The sequence below is a fragment of the Erithacus rubecula genome (genome assembly GCF_903797595.1).
Source record: "Erithacus rubecula genome assembly, chromosome: 19".
In the NCBI taxonomy this organism is placed as follows: Eukaryota; Metazoa; Chordata; class Aves; order Passeriformes; family Muscicapidae; genus Erithacus; species Erithacus rubecula.
Window position 1 is genome coordinate 9,738,916 of NC_136671.1, and position 12,859 is coordinate 9,751,774.

General features: G+C 51.3%; 1 protein-coding gene across 1 annotated transcript; it reads right to left on the minus strand.

Annotated features, from left to right (window-relative positions):
- Positions 1–293: 293 nt before the first annotated feature.
- Positions 294–4,861, minus strand: FICD (FIC domain protein adenylyltransferase). Its single transcript, XM_079322552.1, has 3 exons — positions 4,762–4,861; positions 3,983–4,318; positions 294–2,718 (listed from the first exon to the last, which is right to left on the minus strand). The coding sequence occupies exons 1-3, from the start codon at positions 4,844–4,846 to the stop codon at positions 1,646–1,648; spliced, it is 1,494 nt and encodes a 497-aa protein (XP_079178678.1). The 5' UTR covers positions 4,847–4,861; the 3' UTR covers positions 294–1,645.
- Positions 4,862–12,859: the final 7,998 nt, after the last annotated feature.

The window sequence follows — 12,859 nt, forward strand, 5'->3', positions numbered from 1 at the left end:
TGGATAGAAACATTCCTGCTTGTCAACTACCCTGGAAGTCACCACCCAGTGGGGTGGATGTGAGAGGGGGGACCCCAGTGCTGAGTTCACTTGGACCACACAAACACTTGCTGCAAATAAACACTATTTTCTGTGCTGATTTCACTTGGCTTTACTTTGAAATGATGACTCTGCTCAATGTTGTCACGTTGCTGAGGGAACCAGGATCTCTTCTGTGGCCTTTCCCCCTCCACAACCACTTAGTTCACTGCAGCCAAGTGTGCTCTGAGAACATTCTCTTTCAAACCAAGGTATTCATATTAAAATAGTTTATTAATCTGTTACTAAAATAACATTTTTTCCCCCCCACAGAGCTCTAAAGTGCATTATTTATACTCAGGTTGCACTACAAAAATAACATGCTTTGTAAGGACAGGACACTTTGCCTCCTATGTTGTCTGCTTTCCCTGGCAGCAGTGCTCAGACAACTCCCAGTCTCACCCTGCTTTCTGCTTTTCTAAAACATGTCCTAAACTCCCTGTCAGGTAAGAGAGAGTTAAAAGGAAAGAAAACTAAGCTTGGGACAACCTGGTAGCTTTTGTCAAGAGGTTAAATGCTCTAAACTGGGATTTTAAATAGTTTTGTGAGCTTGGAGGTGGTGGGATCAATGATGCTGTTACACACCTGGCAGGTTTGGGGTAGGGAGATTTGTAGGTACTTTTACCTTAAAAACCAAGGAGAAAATGATTCTTTGAACTGCTCAGCAGCTCCAGGCACTGCACTGCCCCTGCAGCACACAGAGGCCTCGAGTGATTCTTGACACATTTATCAGAGTAATGACATGACCAGTGATTAATTGTGGAAGTTTTCTTACCTAGACTAAAGCAACTGAAGTTTTTGGCAGACTTCCTGTACACATTCTTCCCAAATTGGCACAACTGGTGTCTCCTGGCTCTGCTTATGACCTTTTCTGCCCACAGTTCTGCAGACAAACTCCTTCCAACCCCTCCACTGAAATGTCTAAGGACAGCTATGCTTTCCCAGGGCTCCTGCTGGCTGAGGTGTTTTCTGAGTCCTCCCTCAAGTAAGTCAGAACTTTTCTCCTCTTTTTCCATGTCCCATTTGTACAAAATTCACCCTGGGAAAGGCAGCTGAAAGTAAACATGCAAAGTACCACAGAAATGGGAGGGGAGAGATGCCTTTGGGCTGGAGTTCAGCCTCTTCCTGCTCAGGATCTGCATGACTGACACCAAAGTGTCTGATGGACACAGCTGGGACAGTGCTGTTCCTTCAGGGATGTGTTTTGGAGCTACAGGGAAGAGGCAACACAAAACCAACTCAGTTCAGACTTTGCTGAGGTCAGACAGTAGAGTTGGCTGCCTGGGTGAAGGGTTGTGATTGAAGCAGCTCCTCAAAGCTTAATTTTAAGAAGAAATTCAATTTTAGTTCATCTCTTTGAGCCCTCTGACACCTCTCCCCACCTCCTTCCAGCGCACAGCCACCATCCCCACTTCCGCTTGGCGTCACGTATATAAATAAATTAAATTAATTTAATCAAATATAAGACACTTTAAATAACCAAAAACCGCTCAGGAGCAACACCTCCTCTCCAGTCCTTCCCCAGCAGGAACACCGAGTAGCTTGGAGCTCTGCTCTCCCAAAACCCTCAAGTCTTGACGGGGATGGTCTGTTTGCAGCCAGCGCCGCCCCCCGCCTCGGGCAGCCCCACGGAGAACTCGGTGGTGGCGATGAGCAGCATGTCCAGCGTGGTCTCGGCGCACTTGGCGATGAAGCGGATGAAGGGCCGCACGTCGCCCTCGTTGGCCACCTCCAGCACGTGGTAATACTCGGCACGCTGCTCCTTGCGGATGGTGATGGGCGGGTAACCCGCCTGCATCAGGATCAGGTTCATCAGCAGCCGCGAGGTGCGGCCGTTGCCGTCCACGAAGGGGTGGATGTACACCAGCTTGTAGTGCGCCAGCGCCGCGAACTCCACGGGGTGCAGGCTCATGGCGTCCTCCGAGTTCATCCACTGCACAAACTCCTCCATCTGCTTCTCCACGTCCTGCGGGTGCGGCGGGATGTGGTGGCCCACGAAGACCTGCGTGGCTCGGAAGCGCCCGGCCTCCACGGGGTCGGCGTAGCCCAGCACGCGCCGGTGGATGTCCAGGATGTCCCTGCTGGTGACGGAGCCGATGCGCGACACCAGCGTGGTGTTGACGAACTTGAGGGCGGCGTGCATGCCGATCACCTCGTTCTGCTCCGCCAGGCTCTTGCCGGGGACGGCGTACCTGGTCTCGATGATGTGCCGGATCTCCGACAGCGTCAGCGTGTTCCCCTCGATGGCCACCGTGTGGTAGATGTGGTGGTAGTAGGATTCCTCCATCACCCTGCGCAGGGCGGAGTTCCCTTTGGGAATGGCCATCACCTTCTTGACCTTGCTGTCGATGATGCTGAAATACCTCTGGTCTATCTCTTCCACCAAGGGCAGCGTCCTGCCCCGGTTGCTCAGAGCCTTCTCGTTGTGGGGGGAGATGGTCAGAGCTTTGGAGTACAGGTAGTCGGCCTGCAAAATGTCCTTGTCCTCCTCAGAAAAGATCCCAAACTCGTTCAGGGCATCCACGTAATCCGGGTCCATTTTGAGGGCGTACAGGAAGAGTTTGTGGGCTTTCTCCCGCTTCCCCTGGCGCTTCATCTCCAGGGCTTGATTCAGAGCTGCTCTGGCTTCCAGCTTCACCTCTGCAATGGAATGGTAACAGAATAAAGGGCAGTGAGTTGTACTGGAAACCTCTGGAAATCTGGATTCCGTAATCCTCCTGCCTCCCTTCCAACTCAGGATATTCTATGGCAGTCACTGTTCACCAATAGAAAAATTGGGACAGAATTTGTGTTCCAGCTTTTTCCAGGTTACAATCCCAGAGGTTTAATGCCACGTTTCCAGACCGAGTAAGCAGGAAGTGTAGGAAGGCAGCAGGCTCAAGGTGGCCACAGGTGGTCACTAAACTGCTTCATGTGGGAGGAAAGAGTGTTTTAAACCTGCTCTCTTGGCATTCTTTTAGGTGAAATTACAATGTTAACATTAGTATGTTGGCTGCCAACAGCACTTCTGTTTTTCCACTGAACTATCCAACTTTTTCCCAGCAGTAAGAGCTTTAATGCAAACAAAGATACAGTGCTGGAGTCATAATAATTCCTTTAAGTGTTTTCCACATTAATGTCCTGGCTGATACAGGCCACAGCCTGACGTTGCCTGAAAGGCTGTTCTCTGCCAGCCAGGATTTTGGGATTAACGCTGTGTAGCTGAGGTTTCTGTCATTAAATCACCTCTCAGTGTTCCAGTTACCTCCACAGAAGTTACTAGTACTGAAAACACCAGGGAAAACTTTGGAGAGACAGAGCAATGCCAGCACAGGGCCCTGGAATGCAGTCAAGGAGCTGGTGAGGGCCTGCCTGACCTCGGGGGCATTGTTAATTGCAGTTAATTACCATCAGGGTACAGTCACTCCCATCAGGGGTACAGGACATGGTCAGGAAGGAGGTGAAGATCTCTGGGTTGGTGTCAGGGTTGGAAGAGCCTCTGGAAATTGCCCACTCCAAGGCAGGGTCACCTGCAGCAGGAAGGTGTCCAGGTGGGTTTGGAATGTCTCCATGGAAGGAGATTCCACAACTCCTTGGGCAGCTGTCCCAGTGCTCTGCCACCCTCCATGGGAAGAGGTTCCTCCTCATATTGAAGTGGAACTTATTGTGTTTATGCTCCTTGTCCCCAGGCACCACTGAACAGAGCCTGGCACCATCCTCTTATCACAGGATTTGAGATGTTTGTATGGATTTATGAGATTCCCTCCATTCTTCCCTTCTCCAGACTGACCAGCCCCAGCTCCCACAGTCTCTCCTCATCACAGACATGCTCCAGACCCCAAATCATCTCTGTGGCCTCTGCTGGACCCTCTCCAGCATCTCCCTGACCTGAGGAACTCAGCTGTGCCCACCCAGCCCCTCTCACCTGGGGAGGCTTTTCCCTTCAGCACCAGCAGCTCCAGCCCCTTGGAGGTGACGCTCAGCTCCGTGCTCTGCCCTGTGAACCTGCTGCTCCCCGAGGAGCCCAGTTTGCTCCTCAGGAAGGACAGGCCCTCGAGCACAGCGTGGCACTGGCTGTCCACAGCAGCCAGGGGCAGCAGCAGCATCACCAGGGAGCTCAGCAGCAGCACCAGCACGGCTGCCCAGCGCACACGGAGCCACAGGGACACCCACTGGAGCTCGGGATCGGTCGCCATCGCCACGAGATTCATCCTGCTTCCAGCACGGGCACCTGGAGCATCTCCTTCACCGCTGCTCCCACCTGGGAACATACAGAGTGGGTAAGAGTGGGTTTGAGTGCACGTGCTCTGGGTTTGTCACGGCTGTTTGGCATCCCCTCCCCTGCCACCCCCAAGCACCGCACGGGATCTGCTGTGCATCGCTGTGCCAGCAGCAGCAGGAGGAGCCGTGGATGCCCAGGAGCGGCGCTCTGCCAGCGGTTCCAAGGGGATCACGGAGCGTCCCGTCTCCTCCCCACCCTCCTCCAGGATTGTGAACCCCCCACCCCACCAAGCCAGAGATTCCTGCGCCGCTCTGGAATCCCTCCCAGCGCTCCTTCCTCGAGCCTGAATCCCGGCCAGAATCTCCCCGGCTCCTCCCTGCCCGGCACCCCCGGTGCACCCCAGGCCTTTCTCCAAATCCCCTCTGCCCAAGATCTCCGGTTTTGTCCTGGCCCTCTGCCCTGTCCCCCCGGTTCCCTCTCACCTTTGCCGCCTCCGCAGCCGCCCGCTCCCCACCTTTGCCGGCTCCCGCAGCCCCGCCCCCTGGCCCCGCCCCCTGGCACTGCCATTGGCTGAGCTGCTCCCCAGCTCCTCTCCCATTGGCTGTCGCAGCGGAGGCGTCCCTCGCGCTCCTCCCCTCCGCTTCCTGCACCGGCTTCCGGGTAGCGCCGCGCCCCGGGCGCGGGAGAGGCTCGTGGAGGGCGAGCATTGGCCAGAGTTTACGTCAATCATATGGCATGCAGCCAATCAGAATGGAGAATTTAGTGGGCGGAGCAATTACCATATAAGGGCATGGCGTTCTGTTGCTAGGTGATGGGAGCGGAGCAGGCCCAGCTCGAGCCTGCTGAGGGTTTCATTAACTGCGTTAATTTATGGTCATTTCCATAGAAAATCGGCTCTTTCTGTTGATACAGAGTTCCTGTCACCTGTCCGTGGCCCTTCTGGAAAAACGCTCTTTATTTCTGGCCCTAACTTTGATGTTCCTATGCCTCTCTCTCTGCTGGAGGCCAGGGATAGGGAGAGATTGGAAAAAAGCTGAGGGAAAAGAGAATGTTTTAAGGGATTGCAGGAAAAACCCTCAGAATCAGTATCTAGCAAGGTGATAAGGTGGTTTTCTACCAGAATGCAGAAGGGAAAAATAACCTGCTTTGTCAGAAATTAATTTAGAGTATTTAAATTGTGCTTCAGAGGAAGATGAGGGGATGTGCCCCTGCCCAGCATCCCAATCCACATTAACATCGTGCTGCCCTCACTCCATCCTGCTTCATCTGCAAATGGCATTTTCCAGACACAATCCCCCTTTCAGGGCTTTTTTTCAGCAGGAAAAGCAGGATCCGCTCACTCGGAGCTGCTGTTCCCTCAGATGTTCATCCCCTCTGGGCCCTTAGGAAAATTTGCATTCCAGAGGGATCCAGGAGGCTTTAGCGTGGGGCTGGGGTTTATTCCAGTCTATCTGATGGATTTGGGAGAGGTTGGGTCCCTGCAGCCAGCAGATGGCACTGACTCATCTTGCTGCTCAATGGAAACATCCCTGCCACATTCCCTCTCCAGGACCTTCCCACCTTCTGCTTTTGGAGGCGACGGTCCTGGAAAACATATTTGGAGGTTGAGTAAAACCTTGGCTTCCTTCTGGAACTGTTTGTGCTGGGATAAAATTCCCTTGTCTGTGTGTTCCGAGATTCCTGTGTGTAACAGCAGCTGAGGCACAGACCTTGTGCTTCCCAAAACTTGCACAGTGCTCTGACTGTGAGGCTGAGCCTTGGCTGTCCTGGTTTGGAGGACAAGGGTCTGCCAATAAAGGCAGGAGCTTCTCTTTGAAATGGAGAATGTAAATCCCCCTCCCTACAAATTATTATAATTTTGAAATTAAAGGGCTCTCAGGCAAAGATATGGGAATTAAGAATAACAGCTCTTTACTAGGAAAACTAAAATAGAAATACAGTAACACAAAGAACAATCCCAACCCTGACAGAGTCAGAATCCAAGCTGACACCCATCAGTCAGTCAGGGTGGTGGCAGCAGTCCCATTCAATGGTGGCTGCATTCTCCTGCAGTGGCATATGTGGTTCAGCTGGAGCAGTGCTCCTGAAGAAGGTGCAGTTTCCTCTGAAGCTCCAGGGATGATGTGGAAAGGTCTGGTTTTCCTCTGGAATCCAGTGGAAAGAAGGTACCTTGCTGTCCAAAATCTCAGTTTTTATCTGGGTAGGAAAGGCTTGGCTCCTCCCCTGGCTGGAGCATCTCCCAGTGGGATGATGGAATTTTATCAGTCATGCACTGGGACTCAATGGCCATGAACAGGAGATATCTCCTGGAGGGTGGATGGGCTGTGGAAAAGATAAAGATGATTGCCCCAGCTGGTTTAAAGATGGCCCATTAGCAGATAATGTGTGCCAGGAGATCAGGGTCACTGCCACACCCAGTTTTAAACAATGGCCCATTAACAGGAGATAAATCCCACAGGGATAAGAATCGCTGCCACACCCAGTTTGTAACAATGGCCCATTAACAGGAGATATCTCCTGAAGGGAGGATGGGCTGTGGGAAGATAAAGATTCACACTGCCACACCCAGTTTTAAACAATGGCCCATTAACAGGAGATATCTCCTGGATGAAGGGTGGGTCATGGGAAAGATAAAGATGATTGCCCCAGCTGGTTTAAAGATGGCCCATTAGCAGATAATGTGTGCCACGGAGATCAGGGTCACTGCCACACCCGGCTTCAACAGATGGGGACAGAATCCACATTGCTGGTCACATCAACCCAACACAGTGGGATAATTTCCCTGGCATCAATTTGGAATTGATGTGAGCAGGCAGATACACCAGTGTTGTTTCTTTCAGGCCAGGTTGGAGTGACCTGGGGTAGGGAATGGGATGATCTAGAAGGTCCCTTCCCAGCTAAACCATGTCCCTGATTCCATGATATTAGCCAGAGGAGCAGTGGGATCAGGGTGGACCCTCCTCCTGTCACAGCCACATGTAGAGGGGACATCACATCCTTGAACAGCTACAATCCCACCCCTTTCCCATCTCCAGGGCTCCAATGTAGGACAAGGAGGGCTAAAACGGGCAGCAGGGTGGGAGTGCTGTGGGAGCAGATTACAAAAGGAGCTATTTTCCCTTTAAGCTTCTCAGCTCGCCCCCTGCTTAGGTCCTGGCAGCTGTCAGAGCTCAGCAGGTGGCCCAGGGAGATTTGGGAGGGCACAGAAGCAGCTTGGCACACTCAGGGGTGGCACTGCTTGTGGATTCCCTGCTGCTGCCAGTGCCACCAGCCATGGGGACAGTGGTGGCCTCGAGCTTTTCTATGCTCAGATATCCTCTATGACCTCAAACTCTTCCCTGCTTGGATTTCACTCCAAACCTCACCTGTTTAGGTGAGGGAATGACTGGATCCTCCTGGATTTTTTTTTTTTTACCTTGGTGATGGTCAGCTCAGCAGAAATTCCTCTTGTGCAGCAGTCCCTGTGCTGGGGGAGCAGGATGTGCTGAGGGATGTCCTGGGTGCAGGATGAGGCTGAGGAGAGGCCACCTGGGAGTGCCCTGTGCAGTGTGGGGACATTTGTCCTCAAAGGTGGCAGGAGAGGGGCTGATGCTTGGTCACGGTGGCAGCAGCAGTGCAGGGATGCTGGGGACAGAGCTGTGTCCTGGCAGAGGTGCTGGGGAGCTGCTGGAGGTCTCCTGTCCTCAACCCAGCCTGAATTCCAACATTTCAGGCTACCTGGGAGGGGCTCTGCTCAACCAGGACGCCCCCCCAGCAGGATTTGAAAACAGGAATATTCCTGAAAATCAAGAGATATTTAAGTTGCTAAATCCCAGGAAGAGAAACAGGAGCTCTGGACCAGAGGCTCAGAAACCACTCACGTTTTGCTCCTCCATGAATCTAAGTTTCCAAAGGCTCCCTGGGATATGCCAGTAACTCTTGATATGTGCTGATTGTGATAATTGGGAACCAAAGCAGGTGGATGATCCTTTAGGAATCATAAATCCCAACTCTGCTTGGTGACATTGAGGAGATCTGGCCTTGGAATTCTGCACCACTCTTTCCTCAGCATGCACACTCAGGAAAAGGGCTAGGGTTGGGAAAAATGGATTTGCAAATGGAAGAAATGGATTTGCTGTGCTGTTCATCAGAGCTCAGAGAGCCTCCTTGGAAATCAGGAGACAGAGCCTGTGCCATTCCCAACTTTCCAGGGTGCTCTGTTTGTGTTCCTCTGTGCTGCTGGATAAAACTCTCTGAAATTCCTCTAAATTAAAACCTCCCCTCTCCCCCTGTCTGCAGGGAGCAGCCCCTGTTGCTGGAACTCTGTGGGAATTTGGAAATTAACCCAGCAGAGGGGGGGGGAAACCCCATGATCTAAAGCAAGCAAGAGAAATCTCATTTTCTCCTGGAATTTCAGAGGCTTGAGCAGCAAACAAACAATTATTTCCCTGTGCCTTTGCTGGGTAAATCCATAATTCCTGAGAGACAGGGGAGCAGTGCTCCAAACACGAGCTGCTGGCTGATGGATAACTGGGAAAATGGCCCAAATAAATCAGGAGAAAGCTCCAGAGGTGCCTCCACCCCAGCTCCTGGGAGCCTTGGAGGGCAGGGCTGAGGTCTGGCAAGGCAGGGAGGAGCAAAGCTGAGAAGGGAAGTGAGGAATGGAAGGAGAAGCAATTCCATGTTGTCCTTCCTTGGGATGTAGGAATTGGAATTTTGGCAAGGTAATGCTGTTAAAGAGGAAACAAAAGGAATTGGTGTTTCTTTCCAGCATATCTTGGATTTCTCCCTAATCCCATGGCAGAGGAGTTCAAACCCTGTTCTGTTGGGAAAGATTCCATTTCCTTCACCTCTCACAGTAATTTTACAAATAATTTTACAAATTGGAGATAAAGCAAGTGATTCCAGGAGGGATGGGAAGGGGCTCAGACCTCCCAGGGAATGGCTCCAGCTCCTGCCTCCAGCAGCCTCTGGCAATTTCCATTTCCATGGAAAACCAGCCCAAGCCTTTCCAGCTCAGATGGCATTTTTCTGGTATCCCAGTGATGTTCAAATCAATTCTCTGCCTAATTAGCTTGTAAATATTATTCCAAGGTTTGGGTTTTTTTTTTCCCCCTCTTTTTAGGTGTGTTAGGCTGTGGAAGGAGAAATGCATTGGGAAAACCACGTGGGAGAAGTACCTGCTTCTCTCTCTTCCACTTTCAGCACAACCTGCTGCTGAAAAGGGATAAAGGCACAGCTCTGGAATTGCCTTTTCTTGTTGGGAGGGGAGAGAGACTCTTGGAGGTGCTGAAATGGAGATTCCTCTGAAGGACTGGAGCACCAGATGTGTTGGGAATCACAGCAGAGGGTGGGAATGTGTCAGCAGGGAGGATGTGGATGCACAGGGCAGGAATAGTAGAAGAGCCTTGGGAAAAGTGTTTGAGAGCCACATTCCAGCAGGAATTAGGGAGGTGTCCCAGCATCAGCTGAGTTCCCTGTGTCTGGAGAATGGATCAGGATCCAGAGCAGCACAAACCATGGGTGTCCTCCTGGAAAAGGCACCCAAATAAGGGCAGCTTCAACAGCAATATTATTTTTTTGGCCAAGTGTTTGTGGAAAATCCATCAGGAATTTGCCTTTCACTGTGATTTTTTTATTGCAGCCTTGGGGTCTGAGCAAGCTGTGCCCTCTCTCCAGGACCTGCCTGGGTGGGATAAGATCCAGGGAAAGCTGGAAACTTGGCAAACTCCTGTGGCAGAAAGTGAACCTGGGGTTGCTTTTTAAAGGCTGAGTGTAAACACATCCCAGGAACTGCCAGTCCATGGAAAACAGAGATAAGGGAGTCTCTGGGTGCCACTCCTGGTTCCCCATTTTTATTTGATAACTGGTGCATGCAGCTGACACTGGTGGCTAAAAATAACCAAGGGAGCTGCTCCATGGGATCTGGGACAGTCTGGTTTGGAGGGGAATGGTCCAAGCTCAAGAATCCACATTCCTGGTTTTCAATGTGAGATTTGCAGCAGGATTTCATCCCAGGTCAGTGTGGGTGTGCCCCACCATGCTGCTCTTACTGGTGTTACTGGTCCTGCTCTCCCTGGGGATGGCTCCAACACTCCTTTTGGGATCTCTGTCCTGGGATTGCTGCCATCCCTCTTTCTGTGGCATCGTTTGGAGCAGCTCATGGAGCTCACCCAGCCTCAGCACCATCCTGGCACTGGTTTGTACTGGAAGCACTGGGAGGGGGCTGCTGGGGGTGCCTGTGATGTTCTGGGATGGAGGAAAGGGCTCATCCATCAGCCTGGGTATAGCTGGGGGGTTCATTTTCCCTGTGGGAGTGATCCAGGTGTTGGAGACACCCAGGAATCCTCAGATCTGCTGGGATGAGCTCTGGATCCTCCACCCAAAGCCTGATTCCCACCACACAGGGCCAGAAGCTTTTTTCCTATTTTTTATTAATTTCTTTCCCTCTTTCCATCCTGGAGCAGCTCTGGGCTCAGCCACAGAATCTCACACTTTTCCTTGGTGAGGGACATCAATTTTCCCAAAAGGGAAGGGAAGGGGAATGCACCAGTGCCATAAATCCCAGGAATGCCAGGAGCCATGCCAAGAGCTCTCCCATGGCAAATCTACTGCCTGGGCTGTTCCCAGTGTGAGCCCAGGGGTCCAGAAGGAGGAGCTGCACTTTGGATTCAAGGATGTGCCAACATCTACTGAAGGAAGAGCCTCCAGGCTTCCATTAATTAGCAAATTAGCTCATCAAGAGACTCCCTAATTTGTCAAATATAAATCTGGCTTATTAATTAAACAAGAGGACAGATTTTAATTTGCCAGAGCACACGTTTAATTGATAAATGGCTCGTTTAAATCCTTCATGGTGGAATTTTCCAGGAGCAACGATGGGAGATGAGCACGTGGAGCCCTCCAAGCTCCTGGGATGCTGTGCTGTGCTCAGGGATTTGGGATCTCCAGCATCCCTTAATTGACCCATCCACTAATTGGGTCTGCTTACATCCAGCCTCTCATTCCTCTTTTCCTAAATCCCATCAGCTCCCAGTTTTCCACAGGCAAATTGTTTTGCAGGAGCTCCTCATCAGCTGTGACAGGAGTTTGCCAGGTTGGGAAGATGCCAGGCTGAGGGTGACAACATTCCAGGTGGGATATCCAGAGAAAAGCTTTAGTTTTCTCTTGGGAATTATGGCTCCTTGAAGGCAGCTTCTGCTGGCTTTGGAATTCTGTGGCCAGAATTAATTCCTGCATTTGAAGGCCAAGGATGAAGCTGAGGTCTCTTGACATTCCAATGATCTCCACACAGAATTAATTCCTTGGATATCCTCTTCCCAGCCAGATGTGCTAGGGAAGCCACATCCAGCCAAGGTACCCCAAATTCCCTTTTCCTAACCTGTTTTTCCTCCAAAAAAATCTTAAGGGAGAGTGGATGAATTGTATGAAGCCCTGCCCGAATTTTTGGTTTATCCCTATTGATTTCTAAGGTGTTCCCAAAGTCTGGATCCTTCTGGGAGAGCTGGATGTGAGCTCCATTCTCCATCAGCCAGGAACAGTGCTGGGGACTTTCTGCATCCACTGCAGGCCATGGATAACAGGGATTCCCTCTGCACTGTTCAGGGAATAAAAAAAAAAGGAAAATTCATTAGTGCTACATGTTTTGCATGGAGCAAGGTTTGGAGGAAAATGGGAAATGCTGGAGCTGCCAATCCCTGCTGGAGGCTCCATCCACACCCATGCCAGGGGTTTTCCCACTCTGTTATTTATCATGAATTAATCTCTGACAATAAACCTGGAGATTTCCCACCTGGCAGATGCCTCTGGGGATGAGCATTAATTGTGTCACAGCTTTAAACAGGGACAAAAGGGACAGGAGTGAGGGGCTGTGCCAGTCCCAGATGGGAGCCATGAATCACCTCTGGAATTTTACATGTCCAGGCAGGACTGAGATCTTCCAAAGGATAACAATCCCTCTGGGAGGGAAAATGAATAGGGAGTTTTCCTTCTGTAAAGTCAGACCTGAGTTTTCTCTTCATGTTGGGCTCTTACATGGAGAGAGTTGCCGTGGGGTGGATGGAAGGAATGCTGGGCTCCTTCCAGCAGGAACTGGGAGCTGAAATGTCCCCATGGTGACACCAGCGTGGTTGGGAACTGGTGCATCCATCACTCCTGGATAAACTCCAGTGACCCCAGCTGGTCATGAGGAATGTGCTGTGTGCCAGCCCAGGCCATGGAGTGGATCCTGATCCAGCTCTGGCACATCCCAGGATCCCACCCACAGGTGAGCTGAACCCCTGAGCAAAGCTGAGCTTATTATTCCTCCCTGTAATTAAAAATCCATGATTTTATTGTGCTGATGCTCTGGGAGTGCTGGGATCTGGCTGCCTGTCCCCATCCTGTCCCTATCCCAGCTTTTCCCAAATCCCTCATGGGCAGGAATTCTCCTGCCTCTCCCTGTTGTGCAGTTTTATGGATCCCCCAATCCCAGGTTAAATCAAGCTGTGAGGAACATTAATTGAATTCTTAGGTAAAAGCCTTTCCATCCAACCTGGAGCATTAATCCCATAAAATGTGACACAAATGTTCCTGTGGATCCATGGTGCAGTTTCCCCTCCC